The 27,817-nt window shown below is 43.6% G+C and overlaps 1 protein-coding gene across 2 annotated transcripts in view; it reads left to right on the top strand.

Annotated features, from left to right (window-relative positions):
• Nucleotides 1-27,817, top strand: part of LOC131073144 (uncharacterized) — a 307,122-nt gene that overhangs the window by 264,356 nt on the left and 14,949 nt on the right. For both annotated transcript variants that reach the window (XM_058009527.2, XM_058009528.2), the window contains exons 6-7: nt 6,663-6,750; nt 6,952-7,049. In XM_058009527.2, the coding sequence (XP_057865510.2) occupies nt 6,663-6,750; nt 6,952-7,049 (186 nt within the window). The remainder of the gene's footprint in view (nt 1-6,662; nt 6,751-6,951; nt 7,050-27,817) is intronic.

Raw genomic sequence — 27,817 nt, 5'->3', positions numbered from 1 at the left:
CGTTCCTCGCGGACATATTCCTGAAACTTGATGCATAATTGGAAGAGGGGATTAAAAGGCGGCATGGGAGGGTGGCGAATTTTGTATTGCATGCCTTCGAGATACTGGTCCACGTGCCTTAAACCGTCCTTCCAGCTGGAGCGATTACGCTCGAAACACAATATGTCTGAATGGAACTGACCAGCAAAACTCAAGTCTTCGATGGAATAAGAAACCTTATCTGCTCCCAATCTTTCCTCCCAATCCGGCCGGATTACACTGTCGGACAGGTCATTTATCCACCCCGAAACCATTGATCGGAGGATGGTCTTGCCTAGTTCTTGCATGTTCCCCAGAATTGCCTCGCATGCGTCATTTTCTTTGTCAATAATTTCCTGGGCGTCGTTCTTCATGGTGACGGTCCAATACCATTCCTTGAGAACACTGATGCTATGGGGATTCAGGATGTCAGGCAGTGTGGGAATTTGTGTATGTGTCCAGAAAAGAGCTCTTAGGAGGGGAAGGGTAGAGGCCGCTACTTCATGCATGTGAAGGGATTCTCTCTTTACTTCCAACAGCCTGACTAGAGTGAGCTCTCGATGGAGAGCCATTTCCTTTACTTCTTTGAGGATCTGTTCTCCCTTTTTCTTGATGTCCTGCACCCATTCCTTAACGGCCTTTGCGGTATCCCGGATTCCTTCAAATTCAGTTGTGGTCCTCTGCGCCAATGCCATTGGGGGAATATGGGATTCAGAGGGGTTGTGTAGTGGCCGTAGGAGCTTATCGATGTATCTTCGTCTTGTTCAGCACGGGCCCGATACATGTCCTTTTCAGCCGTGATTTCCTCGAGCTGTCTGAGTATGTTCTGCACTGAGTCCTTAAATTCCTCCTTTTCTTGCTCTTTTGTAGCTCGTCCGATGGGGACAGTCGTAATGCTATAATCTGCCAGGGTTATTTGATCTGCTGGCTTGTTTACGGGCGGGGTAGCAATACGAAGAGTGCGGTTCCTTTGCTCATCCTTGGTTATCTTAGAGTATGTTCTTGGTTTCTTCTTCCCTTTTGCTTTTGCTTGATCCATTCGTGAGAAGATGTCCTCTAGATCAATGGGTGCCTTGGTGGCGGCCCTGCGCTGAGCTCTGGCGATCAGCCACTCTTGAGGCACTGTCTGAGTTGAGGATAGGGTTAAGTTAGCACCTTGTGCTCCCATGCTTTCAACCGGCTGATCACAAATTAGCAGCTGTCCCGCCACCGGAGGGGTGGAAGAAGGAGGAAGCTCCTTGTTTGCATCTGAGTTCTCCCCTATTTCACTGAATAATTGTCTGACATCTTCCTGTGATGGTGGCTCCTTGGTTCCTTCGAGCTCATGGATCTCATCTGTTCTTTGTTCCCCTTCGACAGTTGAGTCGTCCTTGGCTGCATGGAGGAGTAGCAATTCGTGGCGGCTCTGCTGGGTAGGTTCATGCACTTCGATCCCCTGGGTGGATGGGATTTCTCCTTCCTCTATTTGGTCACCCGGCTTAGTCGGATTGGGGCCCTTTTGCTCGGTGTCCGGCATATCTGGAGCAGGAGAGTCATTGGCTTGGAATGCCTCTATGTTGCTCTGGGAAGGCGGAGCAGGTATGCAATCCAAATCTATGGCATCATCGGACGAACTGGGGTCCCTTGAAGATGAAGTGGTCTCTGGCCTTCTTATGGGAATCTTCTCCCTCCTTGTTCTCTTGGACGTCCGAGTCCCTCTGCAAGCCTTAGCTTTCTTCCTTTTCTCTGGTTTTTCAGTTGATGTCCTTTCATCTTCGGAAGACTGAGAGTCGAAACTGCCCATCAGATGGTAAGTAAACTGGACCCCTTCATGGACTAGCCTCTCGATCTGGTGTTGTAACCACTGATCTGTGTATCTTGCCGGGGCCGCCATGACTGCTTCGAAATCCGTGATTGGGTCTTGAGACCAATCAACACCTGGCAAGAGATGCCTTACTGCTTCAAATTCTCGGACTTGGAGGCAGTTCCCCGAGTCTGTGAGCTGATCCGGGACCCGACGGTACTCAAAGAGTCGCATTTGCTGCACAATCAATCTAGAATATTCCCGTCGCCTGACTTCGTAGTCATCGGAGCAATTTTTCCAGTAATCTTCAATTGACTCCTTTGCTCTGTAGCGCCTACCGTAAGCCCTCTTTGCCAAATTGTCATGATCAAAACATTTTCTTGGAAAATGTTCCTGTAGGCCATAGGAGGCTAGCTCTGCAAGGGACTCTTCTGCTAGGGTGGGAGTTCTCAATTGGACATCATGGTTGCCTATGATCATTGGAAATGCGAATCCAGCTTGCTTGCTCTCTCGTAACAATATGCCGGCAGGGCGTGATTGTCTTGCCACCTCCATGAGGACTACTTTATCGGTTGGGTACCGCGGAAGTCGAAGGGGGGCACCTTCAAAGCCAACAATTCGGATGTAGGAGAATCTTGGGAACTGAATAAACCAGGCCCCATACCTCTGCACTAAAATGGTAGCTTGCTCCGAGAGCCTTATGTGTAACCCTCCCTGCATTAGCCTGACTAGGCGCATTGTGAAGGCGTCGTTGACACGTTCGTACTGTCCAACTGCGTAAGCCGGGCTGCTCTTTTCCCTTTGAGCTATATCCTGGTAGTGCAGCTGCGGGTAGCAATCATAAACCTTTACCTGACCAGGCCCATTCCCGATCTCACCTTTCATTATTAATCCTGGCAGTGGCTGATTCTTTGCGAACATGTAGACCAAATAGGAGGTCATGGTGAAATACTTCTTTGTCTCAAGCTCAATTAACTGAGCGTGGATGTTATCACTTATGATCTGGGCCCAGTCAAACTTAGACTTTCCGGCAAAGACCTGTTCTGTAAAATAGAACATCCATTCTTCAAAGTAGTTGGACTTAGGAAGTCCCATGACTCGGCTAAGTAAGGTGACCATATCGCCATGTTCATTATGAAAGTCACTTCTGGGGGTCTTTTTCACAATCCTGGTGCTTGAAGGCCTTTTTTCTTTGAACCATTCTTCGTTAATCAGTGCCCTGCATCGGGCTGGGTTCATATCATACGCCCCCTGTGCCTCGTCCATTGTTGTAGCTATGGGATTATTTGGAAAGGGGATATCAAATGCATCACCGATAGCCTCAGGGGAGAAGTCGGCAATAGTGATATCTTCCAGAAGCACTAATCTGGACTTTGGCTCGTAATGCCGAGCAGCTTCCACTACTAATTCATAGTTCTGGATTGCTGGAGGAAAACCTGCTGCTTGGGCGATGCCACTTTCCAGCATTTGCCTAGGCTTGCCATATGCATTGGGCGAGAAGACCCGATCCCTGAAATCCTGAATATCAATGTGGCCAAGGTCGGTGTCACCAATGTTGTCCCAGATGCTCTGGACCTTTGACTCTCTTAACCCTCCTCTCTGATACTGATACTTCATTCTTTCAACTTTCCGTGGGACGTCTGATTTGGATGCTCGTGAGGTTTCTGCTGCAGCGGGTGTTTTTGATGATTCTGCCGCTGATTTAGGCATTTATCCTGCACAGCCAGACATGGATTACAAGGTGATACGAGAATGACGATGCGGGTTAGATAATAACAGAAGTGTTTCGACAGACCGAGATTAGTTTAAATATCATTCTGGGCTAACAATCTGATTAACTTCTACAACATCATATTCCTGAAGATTTATGACTAAGCATTCTTACTCTCGAATTTTTTGGATTAATTTTAACAAAGCAAAACATGAGAATTTTGAGAAGAGATGCAGTTTCCGGCCAAACCTTGGGAATGAGTCCTAAATTTTGGATGTTCGAATAACGGAGATGCAGACTCTAAGCATTTCAAATTTTGCGTATTTGCTTATTTGATTCACACATTTTAAATGACCGTACGCGATAAGGCGTACTTACCTGATTGGAGCGAATGATGGGTGATTGCCCGACCTTGTTGCGCGGGGCGAGCGGATGACCCTGCAAAATTTGAATCCCAACGGTTATCCTTCCTGTTTAAATTTTCGCGGTTTGGGAGATGAAAGAGGATTTATCAATTTCACATGGTTCTGTGCCTAGCAACCTGAATTTTAAATGGTTGATGGGAGGATGATGCAGTGTCTTACCTCCTTGTTTTCGGATTTAAGAGTTCCTTTCGAATTTTGAATTGTATCCTTTGAACTTTGACAAATTGGAGGTTTTCGAATCTAACCTTCGTGGGTTTGTTCGTCCTTGCCTCCATGTTACACACTGTGCCTTCTGCGTTAAAGTTTTGCTTGCTTTTTGGACTTCGTTTTAAACTTTCACCTTGGAATTTCGGACGCTTAGGGTCCGAAAACGTTGTTCGCCTGACCTTGTTGAAGTTCGAACGCAGGGGTCCGAAATGCGTTTTGTTTGCACTGCGTTAAATCTTTGCACTGCGTTAAATCTTAACACTGCGTGTCGTTCGGAGCTTAGGGTCCGAAGTACGCATTTTAATGTCGCTTTTAAAACCTAACACTTTGCCTTTGTCATTCGGACGCGGGGGTCCGAAGTGTGCGTTTCGATATGCTTTAAAACCTTACACTTTGTCCCTTTTCGGAGCTTAGGGTCCGAAGTACGCATTTTAATATCGCTTTTTAAAAGCTTAACACTTGGTCTTTTTCGGAGCTTAGGGTCCGAAGTGCGTTTTGATATCGCTTTTTAAAAGCTTAACACTTGGTCTTTTTCGGAGCTTAGGGTCCGAAGTGCGTTTTGATATCGCTTTTTAAAAGCTTAACACTTGGTCTTTTTCGGAGCTTAGGGTCTGAAGTGCGTTTTGATATCGCTTTTTAAAAGCTTAACACTTGGTCTTTTTCGGAGCTTAGGGTCCGAAGTGCGTTTTGATATCGCTTTTTAAAAGCTTAACACTTGGTCTTTTTCGGAGCTTAGGGTCCAAAGTGCGTTTTGATATCGCTTTTTAAAAGCTTAACACTTGGTCTTTTTCGGAGCTTAGGGTCCGAAGTGCGTTTTGATATCGCTTTTTAAAAGCTTAACACTTGGTCTTTTAAATTCGGACGCGGGGGCCCGAAATGGGCTTTGTTGTGGTTGCTTTTAAAGCCTAACTCTCGCCTTCGTTGACATTCGGACGCGGGGGTCCGAAGTAGGCATTCGCCTGCGTTAAAACTTTATTTCGCCTTGGTTGACATTCGGACGCGGGGGTCCGAAATGGGCATTCGCCTGCGTTAAAACTCAACTTTCACTGAAGTTCGGACCTAAGGTCCGAAATGGATGGGTAGTGTTATGTTTTAAAAATTTTAATTTTGGAAATTTCGGACCTAGGGTCCGAAATGCGATTGCCACCTTATGCTTTCAAAATTTTGAATTTTCACCTTTGGACGCTTAAATCCAAAAGGGGGAGCGCATAACGTTTCCCTTTTACCTCAACTTGACTTTCGCCAAGTTCGGACCTGGGGTCCGAAATGTTTGCATTACGTTAAGCTTTGAAATTTTGGAACAAACTTTCGGTATTTACGCCCGAAAGCCAGATCAGTCAAGAGGACTCATTGGTTCATTACTCCAACGTCGATCAGCTTACGAACTGATCACGAACTCGCTCGAGGAGACACGAGAAACTCTGCTTCGATTCTCGGGATGACGATCAAAAAACTCAAAACTGGAAAGGGGGACCCTGTCGGCGACAGGGGGCGTGTGCAATGCACAACAGTAACATCATTTATGTGGCTCTACCATGACTATAAATGGTATGTTTATTTGTAAGAAATATAGTGTTGAGAGTTGGATCTACGAGTTACATTAACAAGGGTCTAATTAGTAAGCATTTTGATTGCTAGGGAAAGGAGTCCAGAGATATGTAAAGACAAATGAAACTAAAAGTGGCAACTTTATTTTTGTATCTTTTAGTGAAAGATATCCCTCATAGCTTTTGAAACAGTTGATTAATTGTTAAGAGATAGCTGCCATTATTCTTATGTTAAATAACATATAATCTTTTTAAAATTTAAAATATATTTGTGAAAATATGTGAATGAATTTTGCCTTGTGCTACTCACAGGAGAATCTGCTTTTCAATTACATGTAGTTTTCCATTTCCCCATTGAAAGAATCATATCTATTAGGAATATATAAGGATGTAAGAATACTTTACACTGTATACAATTTAAGTTTATATACAAGGGAAGATTGTTGTGGTAGATTCCAGTGATCATTTCTGCCATGACTAATCATGGTTTGTTTATCTATAAGAAACATAATGTCCAGACTTGAATCCGTGACTCAATACTATTTTTCTTATAGGATTTGTGGATCCAAGTCTCACCATTATGTTTCTTATAGATAAACAAACCATGATTAGTCATGGTAGAACCAAATAAATGATCACCAGTATCAACTTGAAGTTTTCAAACAAAACCTATTAAAAATATTTTTTTGAATATTATATTTTTTCTAATTGTTGAGTTTCCTGAGTCTGCACCAAGTTTTGGTGCCAAATCCGAATCCAAGACCGGCCAAAAATGGCTGGCTTAGTCCAAGTTTCAACACTATTGTAAGAAAACAACTTTTAAGAATTTAAAAAGATTTGTATACAACTTAAAACCATTTGCTTTCTGAGCTTTCTTTTCAGAAAATCTATAAGATTTTTCAGATTTGATATTCTTCAATTGTTAACATATATTTTCCTTGATAATAATTACTTTTTGCCTCCTTTTTCAGGTAGCAGATGGTCTGCCACAAATTTGTTTCTTATCTGGCTTAACTGGGGAGGAAACACTTATGTTCATAGATGCATTCCCTGAAGCTGGTATGGCACTTTCCACTGTGTCTCTCTGTGAGGAACTTTGTTGTGTAGTTCATTCCTCTTGGTAGTGACGAGAAGTTGATAGTCCATAGAATTCTTAAGACAAGCACACTAATGTTTCTGTTCCTTTATCCATACAGAATGATGATCCTTTCATGGAATATATATTAAACTTGACTTGATATGTGCTGGTGCTTTTCACAGGATTAGAGTCTGCAGTTTTTGCTGCACTTGTGCCCAATAGTGCAGGGAAACCAGTTGAGGAGCTTATAGAAGAGATCATGGGAGACCATGAGATATTGGTAATGATTTCTGATGCAAATTACCTTTAGATTATGATTGAATGTAAGACCAAGGAATCTATTTTTCTGCAAAACGCTCATTGCCAAAGTATTGCATATCCTATACTAGAGAAATGCAATTAGAGCCAATTTAAATTTACTACCGATATGTTTTCTATAGGCTACAAAAAATCCCCAAGATTCACATTATGTTAACTATGGCTAACAGTTTAGACCAGCAACCAAGCACTGGACATTAAATGAATTTTCAAAAATATATGATGCATTGATACAGTTGAGGGAAGCACTATAGATAAAAGTTATATATCAAGAATGTTGTACTCTCTCTCTCTCTCTATATATATATATATAAGAGAGGGAGAGAGATATTTTAGGTCTGGGCCTAGCCAGCATGCAACTTCACATGATTATGAGACTTTATTCACACACACACACATGCATATACACCTAAGTTGCCAATTGAGAATCAGTATGGTTATAGGCATGTGGACAAGGTATGCCAGTATGGTGGACATTTTTTGGGGATTCTCGTAGGTTTTGGTTACATCTGTTAAAAAACATATACAAATCATAAATATATACATATTTGCAGCCTAAAAACATGATTTTTAAGTTTAGAATACCACATCTCATGCATATGCTAAATGAAACTACCATAACTATTACAAATTTGAAACTTGATATCAATTTGTTGAAACTTGAATGTCATGATAGATATTCATTGTTCAGTATTAAGATAATACAATTAGTAATCAGTGTTATATAGTTCATCTGAAGACCAACAACATCATCATCATCTTTGACATTGGATGATGCAAGTAGATTATAAAAATTACATGCAACCTGATGAAGTATGAAGGTTGTCCAACTTCTCAAAAAGTGAAGATTGAGTGGCAACAGAAAAATCCAAGTCAGTTTGCGTTGGATCTATTGATGTGTGTTTTAGGACACCTCAAACACAAAATAAAATACCAAGTATTCCATCCCCTCTTGAACAATGAAACCTCACATGATATGAACAAGTGAGACAACTCCAAGGTTTACAATGCAAACAATCAACTTTAATTTCTGGATAGACTCAGTGAATATGATGTGATTTTGCTGGAATCACAAGGGGACTTACGTTTATGAACACTGCTGGAACATGGATTCTATACTAAGTGACTTAGAAAATAAAGATAAAAGAGATAAGGAATAGGAGATCCTATACTAATCCTAAGAACAATGATGACAATGGATGATACTTGGATAAAAAAATTCCCTCAAACTAGACTCTGTTTTGCCATGATGACAACAACTACACAAAATCGATGCAATCTTCTAAGGAAATGGAAGATTTTCACAGTGCAAATACATCACTCAAATACCCAATGCTGACACAACTTGAACAAGTATCCACAATCAAACTTAGCACAATGATTAGGCTCAAGCTAACTTTACACCATAGCTTACAATCAGCAAACTACAAAAAGTATGAACCAAGGAATTCATCACAATATCTTCATAAGCATCCACCATGATCAATGAAGTCTATTTAATATTGAAAAGTAACAAGGAACCATGCAAAATGCAGAAACACAACACATACATCCACCATAACTCTTCCACTCCCAATTTGTCTTGACAACATTTTCCAACTCTCAATTCATCTTGACAACATTTTGCAACTTTGCTTGCATTTTTGACAACTTTGCAAATTTTACAAGATTGACAAGTTTTACAACATTGAGCAACTTTCAACCACACCACTGACAACTTTCAACCACCATGCAATTCCATCAACCACGCCTTCAATTCGAATCCTAGACTCACAACACATAGCCTCCTCCTCATGAGCAAAAATTAAAAACTACAAAACTGCTACCAAGCTAAACAAACTAAGCGAAACAACTACCTTAAAAAGCAAAAAGTGGGGGTCCCCATTTGCAATGGGGCATGTGTGTAAATGTCACAACAGGATCTACATCACAAAACTTTTTATGCCCTCCCTTGTACTTATTTTGTTTGTGAGAAAGAAGAAGCAAGTTGGAATGCACGTAAATTATCTCCTATGCTTTAGTTGCTGCTTGTCAATGACATTTATTGAGTGGATGAAGATGTATGTTCTCCAATTCTATCTAGATGAAAAGTAACTCATTCATAACTAAATCCTCTATATTAGGATCAGGAAAGATTTTATTATGTCCTTTCTTGTACCCTTTGTTGACTTTTGTATCTTTGTATGATGGCACCCTTGATGATATAGCAAAGATTTAATTATTATAAAATTTGGAAGTTGATGCAAAGCCAATAAGATGTAGTGGGATGGGCATTTTGTTCCACCACTCATCACAAATTGATTGCACCTCTTTGAAGAATTTTTTTTAATATCTTGCTTATTTTAATTTATCATGTTCATCTTCTCATTATTTGGTCAATGCCATCATGTACCTCTCCCAAATAGTGCTTATCGATGTTCTTAAAGTGGATCATACTCATGATGGCATGGTGAAACGAAGAAGATATTCCATGCTATCCCTCTAGGTGTCATCTAGGATCCACTTTACATTTTTTCCCCTTCATTGTTGGATTGCCTCTATAGGGAGCAAAGTTGGTTGATGATCATGCTCAAAATAGTTGCCGCACTTCATGAGTTGTCTCACGATGATTGTGTTGGATGTGCACTAGGACTCAACAACCTATCAAATTTAAAAATAAATAAATTGAAAGCATATTTAAATTTTAAAAAACAAAGTATGTGTTGATGCATCTAAAGTCGTATCGCTACAACTATATCTGGTCAAACCAAAATAGAATGTTCTCGCTGAGTATCCTATCCTCTCTTGCATAAAGAATCCCTAATGTTGTTTTAGTTGATCAAAGGGGACAACCTCAAGGTTCCAAATGTTAGGTCATGATTGCGGGATAACTTAGTGGTTGATGTGTTTTGTTGGGAGCACAAGGGGACTTACGTTTACAAGAAGCTGGTCTGCTGCGATTCTTAGACTGAGGAATAAAATCAAAAGGGAAGGTTTAGGGGACCTAAAGACAGTGATAAGAATGACTAGTGTAGTGGATAGACAGATTTCCATAAACAGATTCTTGTTTTTGCCAGAGACACCCTCACAACTAGACAAGAACAGTGCAATCTCCAAGGGCTAAAGGATTTTCAGACTGACGACGTTCATTTAGGCACCCAATTTTGGCGCAGCCTAAGACAAACACCTGCAGTTGAACTAAGCACAGTAAGGTTCAGATTAACCATGCACAGTGGCCTACAATCAGCAGACCGCCAATGGTATGAACCAGAAATGTATCAAATACCCCCCCACATTTTGTCATTAAAATCATTGAACTCTAAAATTAATTAGCTGAAGGAAACCATGCAAACAGACTAAAACCAAGATGATAAACACCAAATCAATGTCCATTATATTGATTCTAGCTGCCTATTACAACAATTTCTGCAACATCTCTATGCTACTACTAAAATTTAACCTTCTACAAAACTCTAACCTATTCTAACTGCCTACAAAAACTCTAACTAGAATCTAATTGTCTAACTACCTCAAATATCTCCTTTTACAATGAGAGGCATCTTACCGTTTATAGATTTTACAAACTGAACCGGTGGCCAAGATTGTCTGCATCCAAGGGCCTTGGTCTACCTTCTAGAAGCTAGCAGCTTTAACCCATACTCAATTCTCAGTTATCCACCCAACCACTATCTCCACTACTTACCACTATTTGGCTTTAATTTAGTCAATTTGGCAGTTAGACAGAACTTATCCACAATTGACCCGTTTCCCACTTTGTTTCAAAATATCTTGACCGGGTCCCACAGGTAGCTTTACATTAAACAATTTCAGTTCTTTAAACAAAATTCTGGAATTAATTCTAGCTGTGTATTTCTGAGAATGCACTAACTTGTAGCATTCTGAGTGTTCTTTCATTTTCAGTCTTGTCGGTTCAATGATAGTGCACTTCCTCGTGCTTGGTTTTGATCCTCTGCAATGCGCACTTGCATCTTTGCTGGCCGGCATTGATCGCAATCGCGTCTCTAATTTGCGCTTCAAGTTGACGTTCTAGCTCTTCTCGATGTCGTTGATCTACAAACAATAAATTCCACTTTTAATAGTTATTTTGAAAAAAATTAAATAAATAAGTGTCTAAAGACACTTAGCGACTTTTAAAATGCCCTTTGTTGAAGAAAACTCGGCTCTTTGGATTAAATGATTTGATTTTGGTTCTTCTCGCAAAATTAGAAGAAGTGCTGAGTTTTGCTTATGTGCGATTTTAACTAAACTCAGCAAATTAAACTCTTTTGAAAACTTGCACTTCACATTTTGCTTTTAAACTCGGACCCTTTGTCGCCCTCTCTACAAACTCGGCCATTGGGACCGAAATAAAGGTCCTTTAAAAAGTTCGGCCTTTTTACATTTTTTGCAAAGTCGGCCATTTGGGCGAAAGTGCAAGGCTATTTTAAAATGCCCTTTGGAATATTTTGCAAGATTAATTTAAAAAAAAAAACGCCTCCTCTGTCCTGCAAAAGCACGACATCAAATAAAAACTTGATCCACATGCCTAAACTCGGGCCTTAAGACGACTTGGAAACTTCGGGCTTTGACAAACTCGGCTATGTGAGGCGAGATGCAAACTTCGCCTTCATTACAAAGTCGCAGGGTTGGCCTTTATGCCCAAACTCGGGCTCCATGCTCAACTTTAAAGGCAAACTTAGTCTTCTAAAAAAACTCGTCTTGTGGACAAATTTTTGTGAACTCAGCTTCAGGAACATTTTGCAAACTTGTGGATTTAGATGCTTTCACAAAGTTGGCCCTTTTACCTTCTACCAAACTCGCAATTTTTGTGAAACTTCGGCCCCTTAATCACGACTTGGGCAAACTTGGGTCTTTGGCGTGCTAAAACTAACTCGGCCCTCTGGGCTAAATGGCAAGATCGGAATTTTCTTCCCTTTTGCAAAGTCGAGGCTATCAAGAGATTGCTTTGGGAAAACTCGACATTTTACTAGTTTTGAAAGCCCAAAATCCTTATTTCGGCCTTTGACTATCTATGTTGCGAACTTGTTTTCTTCGTCAATTTCGGCCTGAAAGCCGATTTTACAAACTTAAGTTGTTTTTGACCTTTTTCGGCTTGCTAGCTGATTTTGCAAGATTTTCTAATTTTGGCCTAAACAGAACATTTGCGAGATTTTGCTCTATTAGCCAATTTCGGCCTATAAGGTGATTTTGCAAGTTTTACCCCCTTTTATCATTTTCGGCCTTTGAACACTTTTGGCAAGTTTAACGTCTTGGCCATCTTCGGCTAAATGAAGTGATATGCACGAACTTAACTCCTGAAGCTTGGGATTTTGGTGGCTTTGAAAGCCTGAACCTCTCAATGACCCTCCCTCTTTCTAGACCACACAAAAATGGGGGTCCCTTGTGAAGCAAAGGGGTGTGTGTGCAATACACACAACAAATGGTGACTTGGCTAGGAAATGTTTCCAATCATTTCAGGGACGTTAGTCCGGATCGAACCCCAGAATCTCCGATATATACCCCATAGAACAACCTGTTCACATTGTTTTCAGTTAAAGTCAGTGGGCGAATTTTTGATCGGGATGCCTCTTTTCTTTCTTTAGCTATCCAATCGTGCTCGACGTACGGTCCAAGTGTCATCTCAGCGTTGCCCCGACGGCTTGCATTTTATGTTTCGAAGTCTCAAAGAGTGCAGAGGTGACAGATGGATCGGTTCTGGTGACTTGGCTTTGCTTTTGGGCCCCACCTCGTGGTTTGAAAAATGGAGACATATGGCCTCTCTGTGTTGTTGGTAGTTTTTCGGTTAAGAGGCTCTTTTGTAGAGTTTCCTCTGTTCTTCCACGTGTCTTTCAGTGTGTGTTCCTGCGGAGTGCCACGACATGGTTTTTTTGTTCAGGCAGGTAGGAAGATCGTCGTGGCTAGGTGAGATTAACAACTTCAGAGGCCGTTTTGCTGGGTGTGTTCCTGCGGAGCGCCACGACGTGTCTTCTGTTTCAGGGGTGGTTATGCTCGGTTGGTGGATGTTTGGGCTGTTAGCAGAGCCATGGGCTCTATTTATGCGGGCGTTTTCCCTGTTATGGGGGTTCAAAACTTTCAAAAGAAACAATTAAGTTTTCCTAGTTAGAATTTCGGCCTTTTAGCTGTTGCTTTTTTCTGAAGAAGGTTAATCAAATTGTGCCTGCGGCCTTTGTGATGCCTCTTTTCAGCATGCTTTGATGGTTTTCTATGCTTTTTATTGTGATTCTGATAACTTTGGAAATATATATCTAAGATTTTGTCGATTAAACTATGTTTTGCACTTGTTATCTGGTAGATGCATGATTGATATTTCTTTATGTTGCAAAGGAATTTTGATTGTATCTTAGTTGTGGTTCTGTCCGGACATGTAGATTGTTGAATGGGCTTTAAAACCACATGTCTTTGGGTTTTATATGCTGATAACATTTTTAGAAAAATGCTTTGGCATATCGCCTCAGTAGTTTAGATCTTGTTGTTTTCAGTTTTTCCTTCTTCGCCTTTTCTCAAAACCATAAGGAAGAGCCGACTTCTCAAACCCGGAGGTCATTCAGTGAGTCTCGCGCAATTGGTCCCCCATCACTGAATTTCCCATAAGGCTGTTTGCTTCCAGAGTAAAATTTAGAGTCAATAGTTCTTTTTCTGGCACACCCGGTGGGACCTGAAGTTCTTTTTCTCTCCGAGCCAGTTTATGAGTCGCAGGCCTGTTACCATGAGTCAAACAGCGTCGAATCCTAGTCTACTCTTACCACCCCTGGTGACCATTCATTCGGCCATATCTTCATCCTCATAGAGTTTGCCCGTTTTCCCTGCAGTCTCCCTCGTAGCAATGGCACATATTCCCCCCAGGAATTTCGTGACCTGGGATAACGAGAGCCCTCTCATTCCTCCAACCCCGCCCATGGTCTAGGGACACATCCCTGCAGCCGCACTGAAAGTCGTGCCCAAGTTCACTAGAGAATGTCATAAAACCCCTGGGGAACATTTACAAGATGTAGCCACTGTCTGCACTGTCCATGGCATTATTGAACAAAATGTGGCCTTGAGATTGCTCGTAGCTTCTTTCAAGGGAAGAGCTTTGGATTGGTTCAGATCTTTGGGTCCTAATACTATAGGAGACTGGGATCAGTTGGGTGATCTTTTTTTCTAGCGATTCTCCGATAAGGCTGATAGATCATCCTTGATACATCAATTGATCACAATAAAGAGAGCCCCTCAGGAAGCACTCACTGATTTCAACCTAAGATTTCAGAGGCCCTGGCAAAGGATACCTCTATCCGCCCGCCCTCCTGCGGATATGGCATTTGTATTCTACTTAAAAGCTTTCAATTCCGATATATCAGTGATGATTCAATCCCTAGGAGGCAATACTCTCCCGCAAGCATTCGACATAGCAGTCCAAGCAGAAAATAATTTGATTGACAGCGGAAAGCTCGCCCCCCGCCCTACCATGCCAGTCTTTCTTGAGATATCCCATCAAATTCCCGAAGAAGCCTCTCCTAGTACATCTACCCCACAGTCTATGTACTCGTATCCCGTTCCCTCGCCATCATCCTTGGCCGCCGAAGTTAGCGATATGAAGAACTTGCTGAGATCCTCCTCCAATGAGATTGTCAATCTAAAGAGAGCCCAAGTTCCGCTCGCTAGACCCCCTTTCCAGCAACACTTCCAAGGGAACCGACCTCCATACCAACATAACCAACATGCCAATCACCCTATTGACAAGCCCACTCAGCCGAATGGCCAAATAGTCTCGGTCCTAAATCCATTGCAAACTGTCTATCCAAACACTGGTAAGGAGCTGACAGTGGGTCAAAATAACCTTGCAGATGATACCAATTTCTGGTGCTTCCCATGCAACAACGCTCACGCTCTGAGGAATTGCTCGAGAGGAAATTTGCAGCAGAAAGTTGCCGAGCAAAAGAGTCTAGGCATGGCGTCGGACGAGGCTTTTTACACATCTCCGGGTATGGATAACGTGTCTCTTGTTGCTCAAATGCAGGGCATGTTGTTGCAACAAGAGGCAGAGATCGCCACAGATCATGCACTTTTTTCTTGGATGGAGGACGAGGGTGCAGTGTTCACCAACGGTGCATCCACTTCAAGGGAGGGAGCCCCCTTCGTGCAGTCGGATTATAATCTCTGCTCCAAGAGGCGTTTCATCGGGGAAAATACCAGCACTTCAGTATGAGCTCCCGTAGATACAACTCCCGAACAACCGGCGATTGGCCCCGTTTATCCGAGGAAAGATTTCATCCCCTATAAGTCGAAGGAGCCGAAGGTGCCCACACCCACAATAGTAGATGTTGTGGAGCAGCTGAAGAAAGCTCCAATCCATGTTTCCCTCTGGGATCTCCTAAGTATGCCCGAGCAGAAGAACCGGCAGAAGGAAGCCATGTCTGAAGGCGGGAGAGATGCAAGCGAGGGTGCCACCAAAGCTCCACGGACCAATGAAAAGGGTTTCCAACCCTTGCCGACAAGTCATGCGCCCTGGCCGTGTTGACCAATGAGGTTTCGCCTCCCAAGTCTCAACTAGAAGGTAAGCCCAAGCCGAACCCATTTTATCTTACCCTTATAGTCGGGGATAAACTCTTGCATAATTCTATGATAGATTCTGGAGCTAGCACCATTGTCATGCCTAAACAAATCGCCGAAGTTTTGAATATCAAGTATGAACCTTTAAATAGGGGGGTTATGCAACTTGATGGGAACAAGGTCCAGACCATAGGTCTTATCAGAAGTCTCCCTTTGACTTTGTTCGCATGTCCCAGTGTTATGGTATCCCAAGAAGTAGTGATCATTGACATCCCGCCTGTTTTCGGGCTTTGCCTTTCCCGAGACTTCACTGCGAAAATAGGAGGTTACTAGTCTTTAGATTGGTCCCACCTCATCCTCCGCACTTAGCGTGGCGCCAAGCTTAAACTCCTCTCAGAACCCCTCCATGCCGAACATGTAGCGGACCAGGCCATGATTAATTTTGAGCCCGCTCACACTTCTATTTCAAATGAGGAAAGGAAAGTTGTAGAACTCCTGGAAGACAAAGAAGTAACGAGTGAGATTTCACTCGAACAAGAGGTTTTCCTAAACGAATTCATAAACTCTGATCCCTACTCCAACTACCACGCCACTGGCCTAGGTACCTATTGCATCTTTGACGAAAACAAGGTCATCTCGAAGCTTACCAAAGAGTCGTTTTCTAAAGAGCAGTTATCTTCAACATTATGGACCCTGCATTTCGATGGCGCAAAATGCAAGATAGGTTCCGGCACCAGAATCTGCCTCACCCCACCCTTAGGCGAGCAAATCTTGAAGTCTTTCCGTTTACAATTTGCATGTTCCAACAATGAAGCGGAGTACGAGGGATTGATCCAGGGCTTGAGCTTGGCGGAAAGAATGGCTATTTAAAAGTTGAGGGTCTTGGGTGACTCCGAGCTGATGGTCCATCAAGTTCGAGGGGTGTCCAGTGCCAAACATGTCCGCATGAAATCCTACCATGCCAGAACATGGGATTTAATCGAAAGCTTTGACGCTTTCAATATTGTGAGCATCCCCCGGAAATTAAACGATGTTGCTGGCCGGATGGCCACGATCGGATCACAGTTTGATCCCGCCACGGATTTACTCACCGGCCCCGAGGAACTCTGTGTAGTAGTCTGACCGGCTATCCTTGATAATGATACCCACTGGTAGGTTTTCGAGAGCGTTGAGTAGATCGCATTATTCCTCCAAAGCTCAGGAGAATTTGCAGATCAACTGCAACCTAAGGTGAAAGAGGCTTACGGAGATCAGATCATCCAGTTGAAATCCAATAAGCTTCCTAATGGTCTGATCACTCTGGAGAATCTGTTCGACCATGACGACGCCAAAAATGATAAGCGAAAGCTTACAGCCTGCAAAGGAGATTATACCGAGATGTCGGTAGGAAATGGGAGAGTACTCAAAGTAGGAAAAGGCGTTCTTGAGGACCGGAAGAGATTGGCCCAATACTGTGATGAATACCTGCATGTCTAGGCTTGGTCTTATGATGATTTAAAAGGTTATGATCCCAGCGTCATTCAGCATACCATTGAGCTCGCTGAAGGAGCTAAGCCAGTTCGGTAGAAGTAAAGGCCAGTCAACCCAAAGATCGAGTCCCTCATGGCTCAAGAGTTAAGGAAGCTGATCGAATCCAGGATCATTTACCCTATAAAACATAGCACATGGGTATCCAATCTGGTGCCTGTAAAGAAAAGGAATGGAGATATCCGGCTCTGTGTAGATTTCCAAGATCTGAATCAAGCATCTCTCAAAGACCACTACCCCTTGCCGCCAATGGAGCAACTACTGAGCATGGTGGTGGGGTCAGAGATGTTCTCAATGCTCGACGGCGTCTTGAGATACAACCAAGTCCTAGTAAAACCAGAAGATCAACATAAGACAATGTTCACCACCAAATGGGGGATGTTTGCATACCAGAAGATGCCTTTCGGGTTGTCAAACATCGGAGCAAATTTTCAAAGAGCTATGGATCTGGCCTTCAAAGAACTCATAAATAAGATTATTTTGATATACTTGGATGACCTGATAGTGTTTTCCAAACACCGAGAGGATCATTTTGATCATCTCGAACTGGTTTTCCAAAAATGCCTCGAATTTGGGATTTCCCTAAACCCAAAGAAATGCATTTTCGGTGTCCCTCAAGGCAAGTTGCTCGGACATATAGTGTCCAAAGAAGGTGTTTCCATCGACCCAGACAGAGTCAAGACCATAAAAGACCTCCCCCTTCCGGTAAATAAAAAGGGAGTCTAGTCCTTTCTAGGAAAGGTCAATTTTGTCAGCGATTTTATTTCTGATTTCGTCAGAATCATAAGGCCCATCACCCTAATGATCAAGAAGGATACACATTTCAAATGGACTCCAGAGGCCAAAAGAGCTTTTGATGGAATCAAAGATGCTATCTATTCAGCCCTTGTTTTGTCTAACCCGGATATGTCTAAGGATTTCATAACGTACGTTTTTTCTGGTCAATATAGTATTGCCATGGTCCTGACCCTGAAAGATGCTGAAAAAGGGAGTGAACATTCTATAGCTTTCCATTCAAAGACCCTCAAGGAATATGAGGCCAAATATAACTTTGTTGAAAAACAGGCCTTGGCCGCGGTAAAGGGACTCAAGAAATTTAGGCATTTCATTGCCTACAATAAAACCATGACGTACATAGCTCATCCTACAGTCTGAGAATACATCATGGAGGGTGATATCACCAAAAAGAGGGCCAACTGGATCACCAAGATCCTAAAGTATGATGTTGACATCAGGCCGACCAAGCTTGTTCGCGGCAAGGGCATATGTGAGTACATAGTTTAGGGGTGTGAACCTCGCGAAGATGAAAAAGCGGTAGAAGAGGTCGTTATGCTTTCGCCCGATTTTCCAAAAACATGCTGGATGGAGGCCAGGAAGCAATTCATGAAGACCGAGGTTTTTCCCAAGGATCTCCCTCCTGAAAAGAGAAGGTTCTATAGACTCCAAAACAGCGGTTTCCGCTTGATAGACGAAGTACTCTTCAAAAGGAATTTTGATGGAATCCTGCTCCACTATGTAGATCGAAGCCAAGCAGATAAAATCCTACATGAATTCCACTACGGCTCCTCGAGAGGCCGTTTCTCTGCAGCTACAACTGCTATCAAAATTACCCAAGCCAGATATTTTTGGCCTTCTATGTTCAAGGACGCGCACAATTTGGTAAGAGAATGCAAGGAGTGCCAACATTATACTGGTAGAGGCAAAAAAGAAGCAATGCCCCTCAGGCCTGTGTCAGTAGAAGAGCCTTTCGCCCAGTGGGGTCTCGATTTCATTGGAATGATCAATCCCCCCAATTCGGCCGGACACAAGTGGATCCTGACCGCCACCGACTATTTCACCAGATGGTCCGAAGTCATCCCTTTGAGGAACTCATCAGAAAGCAAAGTGCTGGCTTTCCTAGAAGACCTGGCATGCCGATACGGTTCTCCTAAAACCATCATATCGGATAATGCGCGCACATTCACTGGCTGGCGAATTACCCAATTCGCCCTCGACAGAGCTATCTATCTTAAAACCTCTTCTAATTACTATCCTCAGGGGAATGGACTTGTCGAGTCCACTAACAAGAACTTGATCAGGCTTATTAAAAGGATAGGTTCCGAATATAAGAGGGAGTGGCACCATCATTTGAGAAGTGCATTATGGACAGACCGCATAACACCCAAACAAATCCTAAAAAACTCCCCATATAAGCTGGTATATGGAAAAGATGCACTTTTCCCCACGTCTTTAGAGATCCCAGCCCTACAACTACTTAAGTCTATGGAGGTGGTGGAGAACGGCCCCATGGCCATAAGATTAGTAGAGATTATGGAGGTAGAAGAGGCAAGAGAGATGGGCTTCGCAGCTCTCCAAGACAGGCAGGAAACCATCAAAAGGTGGTTCGACAGTAAAAAGAGCTCTAATCCGGTTTTCAACCCTGGGGACCTCGTGCTGAAGTACAATGAAAGGGCGGCGAAGCCCGGCCAACACGCCAAGTTTGATTGCTTGTGGGAAGGGCCTTTCCACATTCTAAACTGCAAGGGTGTTAACGCATTCGAACTCGAGAACATGAATGGAGACCCCCTCTGGACTCTGGTTAATGGTTTCCACCTCAAGCTATTTCACTAAGCTTTCTCCTTTTGTTTAGTGTACATATTGTATATATTGTGAATAGTTCTTTTGAGTGCCTAATTTATTTCATTTATTCCCCAAGCTAGTTCCAGCAAAGTAAAAGAAATTACGAAATATGCCAAGATTGAGCAAAAAGAGAAAGTTTGTTATATTAAGCATTTTTGTATTTCTGTTACATTTATAGAGCGGGCTCCTGGCCCCTCCTTTTTACAAAATGATAAGGCAACGGTCGGCAACGGTGGATCATCGCTGGTTCATTGGTCTTTTGTGTCCTCGTCTTCATCCATCAGGAAGTGTGAATCTTCACTATCATCAGGAGTGTTCCCTCCCTCCGACCACTCGTGGTCGGGATCACTTCCAGGCTCCCCAGGCACGAAGACAACAACCAGTTTCGGTCGTTTATGCGGTCTCAGAATCCGAGGGAAGATATAGTCCCTAAAATCAGTATACCATTCAGTATCTTCAGGGACGGGGACTATAATATGAATACGCAGAAGGAATTCTGCAGCAAGTTCGGCACGAAACCAATGAGAAGACAGTGTCATTGTCTTCAGCCCACTGACAAGCGGATGCCAAGCCACTTCCTCATTGTGAGTGATAAACCTTTCCAGGTCAGACGACAGCGGGAGCCCTCGGAAAGGGACATGATATGCAACCACATCCTTCAGCCCACCCAAGTAGTCCTGGGAAAAGAGAGCCCTAGTCAGCTGCGAAGTTAATAGCCTAGCCTAACCACAATCTAGTAGTGAAGCTATGAAGCGCGAGCAGATGTCTTTGTTCACCCGGTATCGATCCACATTCTCGATAAAACCCTCTCCGAGCACCCACTTGATAGCAGCAATTATCAGAGGATTTTTTCGCCGCGTCATCAGCTGCAATCTCCGATCAGAAATATTCCCAAGGAAAGCGACCTGCGCTTTGCTGCTGACAAGCCTAATTGGAGTATCCATGGTTGTAGAAACTCCGTCGTTGAAGCTTGGACTGTACAAAAGGAATGTCTGAAAAGACATATTTATAGCAAAATTGCAGCTCGAGATGACGAATGCTTGAGGCGCCAACCTTCCCAAGCTCCAATGCTCTTGTCATTCTTCCATTAATTCGCACAAGCGAATGAGCCTAATTTCAGAGTTGTCAATGTCCTGCCAGGTACCTCGAAGGAGTCTATGTAAGAAGATGCCACGCGTATGTACAGGTACATCGCGTTTAAAACTCAACCTCCATAGGACTGTCTCCACTTGCGCAAGCTTCACTGCTTGTCGATTCTTTCGATTAAAGAAAAGATCTATCTGGACGTGCCTTTTCCCTCAAGCGGATTTCAAGTGACGGCGGGTTAACTAAATGATTTCTTGGGAAGCGGGAATGTCGGCGCTCGTCCTCCTCAGGAGTTTATTGCAGCTGCAAAATGAGTTGGCACGCGTGTAGGCAGGCGCTTGCCATTAAGCATTCGCTTTTGCGAAAATATAGGCATGCAGTGCATTTAAAGAGTAAAGTTACTCCCTCTTCTTCATTTCATCATCTTTTTGTAACCTAAGTGCTTTTCTCTCTTAGATTGTCGAAAGGTTTGTCAGAAGGAAAGCCACAGCCTGTAATGGAGGCCGAAGCAACACCCTCAGGCTCTGCCCATGGGAGTTTCTGGGTGGACGTTTTCGAAGAGCTCTCGTATTCCTCGCACGCCATTCCTCCCAAAGCGGAATACCCAAGAACGAAGGCCAAGGCGAAGATGGTCACTCAAAATACATCCGCTGTGTTGGATTCCTTAGAAAACGTTTTCGAGCCAGAGGTCTGCAAGAAGCCCAAGAACCTCAGAAAGGCCACATGCAGCAGAATGCTTCATCATAGAGCGGAACCACAGTCTATGGCAGTCCGTTTCTGGGGTAGTGGTGCGCCCCAATTCGTGGTTCCCATGGTCCCATATTGCCTTGAACTCATAGCGGTTTGCGCCTATGCTTTCGATCCCACCACATGCTCTATCAACGACTCCCTCTTGAAGGGGTAATATCTTCAGAAGTTGTTAGAGATATGATGTGCTGCCCTATTTTCGAAGAGACAGAGGTTTTCTTAGAAAGTTCAATGGAGGAATTCTGGGGTACCAAGAGAGATGCATTGACCTTTTGCCAAAGCACACTTAGCCGGAGTCTGTCTTCCGGGCTTCCAAAGTTCCTACTGTCATACAACGATCTAAAGCATGATGACCTCAAGGATATCTCTTCTACCCTCGCCTGGCTATGCGGTTATGATAACGACCGGGACATTACAGCCGCAATAATGGGTTTTCTTTTTAAGTGCAAGAAGCAGAGAGAGCCCTTTCACTTTGACTTCTCCATTGCCATAGCAGGGGCCATGGTGAAGCAATTATCAGAATTTCAAGAGTCGCGATGCTTCAGGTTTTCCTTAGTCTTAGTCCATTTGCTCCTGCATCAGAATGAGGCCTTCTTCAATCAGCGCATACGGTTCGCGACTTGCAATGAGTCAGGAAATAGGATGCCGGTGTCGGCTTGGACGCCCCTGCTGCTAGCTTCTTTCGATGCATACCAGCTTTCTGACCTCTTCCTGACTTCGGTGCTCAAAGATTTCAGTTTAATCCCTAATGAACCATTAGCCCAGTTCTCCCAAGTCCAGATGAATTGGATGCAGAACGAGCGCCCTCCCTGCAATTGGTTCATAGGCTGCAATTTTTCGTTTGTCCGAGTGCATGGTTTCTCTGAGGAGCCTTTTCGTCTACCCGTCTATGTTACTGAGAGGATCCTTGCTCTGGAAATTGCATGGCAATTGGTAAGAATTGAGAGGGCTATAGGAGAAGGAAAGCATGATACCTCCATTACTGAAGACCACAAAGCCATCGGTCCGATCACTCTGGTATGGAGAAACATTGCGGAAGAGGTCCTGACGTCTAAGCTAGCCTAGCTCGGGCTGGTAGCGATTGATGACTCCTGGAGCTATGACCTTGACAGTTGCCTCAGTAAAAGAAAGAATGCAGTAAAGCATGAGCCGCGAAGCTCATGGGAGGGGCGCACAAACCCTCAGGTTGATGACCTAGGTTTGTATGTGGGTCTTGATGATTTCCCGATCCTTAAGCACTCTCGTGGTTGAGTTTCTATTCAGTCTTGCAGAGGTACAACCCCGCAAAGCCTATTCCTCGGACGATGTTAGAAAGTATGAAAGTGGAAGCTTGGCCTAGGAAAAAGAGGGAAGACTTTTGGATTTATCGGGAAGAAGTAAGCCAGCCTAGAGCTAATATTGGAAATGCCCCTTACGACAGGCGCTTCGAGTGAGAATGGTGTCAGCTAAATAAATCCGATGAAGAGACGGGTGATAGTTCCCCACGTGGGAACTTGTCCCCTGAGGTGGTCTCGCGTCAGGAGGTAGAGATTATAAATATCGTAGAGAAAGATCCAGAGCCTCAAATCCTCGTCCCTCTAACTAGTTCTGCCCGCAGGCCCCGTTCCCAGGCTAGTAAAAGACAGGCCGAGAAGCAATCGTGCGAATCCCCTCTGAGGAAAAGGCATCATCTGAGTTCAGCAAGGAGGAGTCCGCCTTCTCAAGCTTTAGGAGTGCCCCCAGATCCACAGCAGTCGGTGACGTCCACGGCTCAAGTACATCACTCTTTATCTTTGTCTCCTGCTCAAGTTGTTTCCTCTGCTGTCCCTCTTGCCACAATGCAGACCCAGGTACCTACTGCCCTTACATTAGCACCCGTCGGGACGCCGGTTAAGCCCCAAGATATATTCCTACAGGCTTCCATCCCTTTCCCGGCCCCTACCTTCATCCCTGCAGCTTTTCCCGCGCAGATGTTTGAAGTAACCTCCGTGTCGTGTAGGCTTGGTTTTGGAGAGTCCACTCCCCCCCAAATCATGGGGTCAGCGTCCACAATTCCTTTTCCATCTAGAGCCTCTCCTTTCGTCCCATTGTTTTCCCCATCGACCCTTGCACAACCTATTCAGACTACTTTCGGCGGGCCTATTTCCCAGTTTCCGTTTGCAGTCCCCCTGGGTGCCGCTTTTGTCGGCTAGGCTATTGATAACCCAGATGATTTCCAACAGCAAGTCACCTATTCCATGACTGCTCGCATCGTTAAGACAAGCAAGCAAAAGAAAAGGAAGGTGCCCGTCCAGCCCGTCCGCACCTGCAAACGCATTTCAGCGAGGAGAAAGATTGTCTTTTCTTTGCAAACCTTTTCCCCAAAGTTGACAAGCTAGAGTCCCAAATGAGATCACATGACCATGCCTTGCATGCTATTGGCGTTAGCCTTCAAAACGCTATGGCATCTAACAAGGTGGAGATGATGGAAGAAACTTCAAAGGCCGTGTCTTCAGATTTCATTAGGAAGACTCGTCGCCTGGAAAAGATACAAGCGGAGAATGAGCGTCTCCGAGAATCCCTGACCTAGCAGAGGAAGGAAGACAAGGCACGAAGCTCAGAAATTAATCGCTTGCAGGGTTTGTTTATGCAAGCCAATTCAGAGAAGGGAAAGCTGCAGTCAGCCCTTAATAGCGTGAACACCCAGTTGAAAGGCTTGGAAGTGACAAGGAGTGCAGCCTTAAAAGAATTGCAAGAGAAAGACCTGGAGATTCAGCAGCTAAGGGCAGCTTTGAGAGATGCCACCCAAATGCAAGTTCAGCTGCACGAAGGAGTTCGTCTAAAGGAAGAATACACCCGAGAACTAAGTGATGCACAGATTATGCTCTCAGAAAGAGAAAGCGAGGTTTGAAGCAAAGCTCCGGAGCAGGGAGGATAATCTAGAATCGTCCGAAAGGAAATTCCTAGACATAGAAGTTTTGTTGCAGCAAGAACGGGATCGCATAGTGCAGCTCCAGCAGGCAGTGCAAGACGGAAACGTCAGGATCCTCGCTCTGAAAAGCTAGGTGATCATTGAGCAAAATAGGTGCAAAGAGTTGCAGCACGAAGTAGCTTCCAAGAGCGAAGAGATTTCGCATTTGCTAAATATTCCTCCCCCCATGCAGGTTTCTCAAGATTTTTCATCAATTGTAATCGAATTGTATGTTTCCCATTGGGAAAGTAGTAAGCAATATAGCCCCTCACTGCAGCCCGTGCTGAGATTCATTCGAGAAGCGCAATCCCTCTGTGCTGAGGCAGGAGCCCTTGTCAACAACTCTATGGTCATCCTCGGTCCTAAGATTCCGATGGCTTAGGACCTAATCCAAATGTTATACGCAGCCCAAGATGAAGAATTGAAAGCAAAGGGGATAGCAGACTGCCGGCAACTGATCAAGAAGACGAATATTTTCATCAAACATCACAGGGTGATCATGCATGTAGCAGCAACACTTGAACCCCTGCAAATCTTCGTCCTAGATATCAAGCAGCATATAGAGAGGTTTGTCTCATTAGGCCTCCCTTCTCCGTTCCCTCTGGATGGTTCTGTTCTAGGGGTTGAACAAGTATTAAGTCGAGTCGAGCATTTGCAGCAAGATAGATCCTTCATCCAACGCCTGAGTAATCCCATCTCCGCGGAGGAGGTTGAACGTCTCCTGCACCCCTTAGCTCAACTCTACGTGCTCCTGAAGTTCGTCCATGATGAGCCAATCAGCCTGTCGTTTGATGAAATTATCTACCTGGATCAGCATTATCAGAATCTGGAATCGCAGGTGTTGCCCCCAGAAGAAGATTGTACCCCCTTGCAGCAGGGCTATGATCTGCTCTGCCCCGTTCTAGCATAAAGTCTGGTCTCTAGACCAACAATTTTGGGTTCTCGTATTCCGTAGGCAGAATCCCTCATTTAGTCGCCAAGAAATGTTCACATTGTTTTCGGTTAAAGTCAGCGGGCGAATTTTTGATCGGGCCTCTTTTCTTTCTTTAGCTATCTAGTCGCACCCGACGTACGGTCCAAGTGTCATCTCGGCGTTGCCCCGACGACCCACATTTTACGTTTCAAAGTCTCAAAGAGCGCGGAGGTGACAGAGGGATCGGTTCTAGTGACTTGGCTTTCCTTTTGGGCCCTGCCTTGTGGTTTGAAAAATGGAGACACCTGGCCTCTCCGTGCTGTTGGTAGTTTTTCGGTTGGGAGGCTCTTTCGTAGAGTTTCCTCTGTTCTTCCGCGTGTTTTTCAGTGTGTGCTCCCGCGGAGTGCCACGACATGGTTTTTATGTTCAAGCGGGTAGGAAGATCGTCGCGGCTAGGTGAGATTAACAACTTCGGAGGCCGTTTTGCTGGGTGTGTTCTTGCGGAGTGCCACGGCGTGTCTTTTCTATTTCAAGGGTGGTTATGCTTGGTTGGCGGATGTTTGGGCTGTTAGCAGAGCCATGGGCTCTATTTATGCGGGTGTTTTCCCTGTTATGGGGGTTCAGAACTTTCAAAAGAAACAATTAAGTTTTCCTAGTTAGAATTTCGGCCTTTTAGCTATTACTGTTTTCTAAAGAAGGTTAATCAAATTGTGCCTGCGGCCTTTGTGATGCCTCTTTTCAGCATGTTCTGATGGTTTTGTGTGCTTTTTATTGTGATTCTGATAACTTTGGAAATATATATCTAAGATTCTGTTGATTAAACTATGTTTTGCACTTGTTATCTGGTAGATGCATGATTGATATTTCTTTATGTTGCAAAGGAATTTTGATTGTATCTTAGTTGTGGTTATGTCCGGACATGTAGATTGTTGAATGGACTTTAAAACCACATGTCTTTGGGTTTTATATGCTGATAACATTTTTAGAAAAATGCTCTGGCATATCGCCTCAGTAGTTTAGATCTTGTTGTTTTGAGTTTTTCCTTCTTCCCCTTTTCTCAAAACCATAAGGAAGAGTCGGCTTCTCAAACCCGGAGGTCATTCAATGAGTCTCGCGCAATTGGTCCCCCATCACTGAATTTCCCATAAGGTTGTTTGCTTCAAGAGTAAAATTTAGAGTCAACACAACCTAAATGACGAAAGACAGATTCAAAGTAAAAATGAGGTCGCAAATTGAATCAAGTCACCAACCTTGAAAATCAAGTGTGTACAGTGGAGTTCATTCTAGCTTAATGAAAGCTGAAACTTCATTGTTCGATCAAGGCAAGCTACGTTGCGGACTCATCCTCCAAAAGCAACCTGGATAGAGCCCCGCTGCCAGCGAGCGTCTATAGCACCGGCGGAGTTATCGCCTATAAGCTCACAGAGATTGCTCTGTTTCCGGTAGATTTTCTTTTTCAATACCGGCAAAGGTGTCTGCACTCCCTTTGCCAAATTTCATTTGATATTTCATTGTTTATTTATTTTTTTAGATTTCTTTCTTTTTATTTTTTTTTTTATTTTCACCTTTTCACTTTGGCTGGTAGGCAATGAAGCATACTTGGGATTGAGCGTTGTAGTGGTCGCTGAAGCAGAGCCTCATATTTTTCACTTGCAATGATTTCCCTTTGATAAAACGACAGACTTAAGCAATTTTAAGCATTTAAATGTGCGATGATCACAACGTTGGCGACAAGACACAGTAAGCAACTAAATTTTTAAGATGACTAAGGCTTAAACCAGATGGACTGACTACGGGGGCAACCGTCAATTAGGTGCCCCACCAAAGTCAGCATCCAAGAAATGAGCTGGGGAAAACTTCCTGACTTCATACACCAATTCTGGGAAAAGCAAACTAATCCCGACAAAAAACGACAAGGAGACAACCCCCTCCAAAAGGACACCTATACTATGGAAAGCAACCTAACTAAAGCAGACAAACAGGAAATCTAAGCTAATAACTGCTCTAAAACAAAAAACAAAAAACATAAACTAACTATATACAAGGAGAAATTGACTGTACAAAATGTGGACAATATGCATGTGTTCACAACCCAGGGTGATTTCTCAGTACGTGCAGTAGGAACAGGGAAGCGGGAATAGTCCTAAATTTGGCTGACTTGTCTTTATATTCTGAAAAGAAAATTTTCAGTTGGTCTCTCAGATTTAACCGGGACATTGGGCAAAATTATCAGTCGGGAAAGTTCATTAGGTCTGTGATTAATCCATTTATAGGTTGTCTTCTCGGCATATTCAAAATCAAAATGAAATTTTTTAGATTTAACAGTAGAAAGGAAAGAAACAACTTGGCAAGTTTCTGAGTCATGTAGAGTGTCATCCGG

Source organism: Cryptomeria japonica, chromosome 1, assembly GCF_030272615.1.
Source record: "Cryptomeria japonica chromosome 1, Sugi_1.0, whole genome shotgun sequence".
In the NCBI taxonomy this organism is placed as follows: domain Eukaryota; kingdom Viridiplantae; phylum Streptophyta; class Pinopsida; order Cupressales; family Cupressaceae; genus Cryptomeria; species Cryptomeria japonica.
The sequence above is the reverse complement of the archived record's forward strand: the minus strand, read 5'-3'. Positions and strand labels throughout refer to the sequence as shown.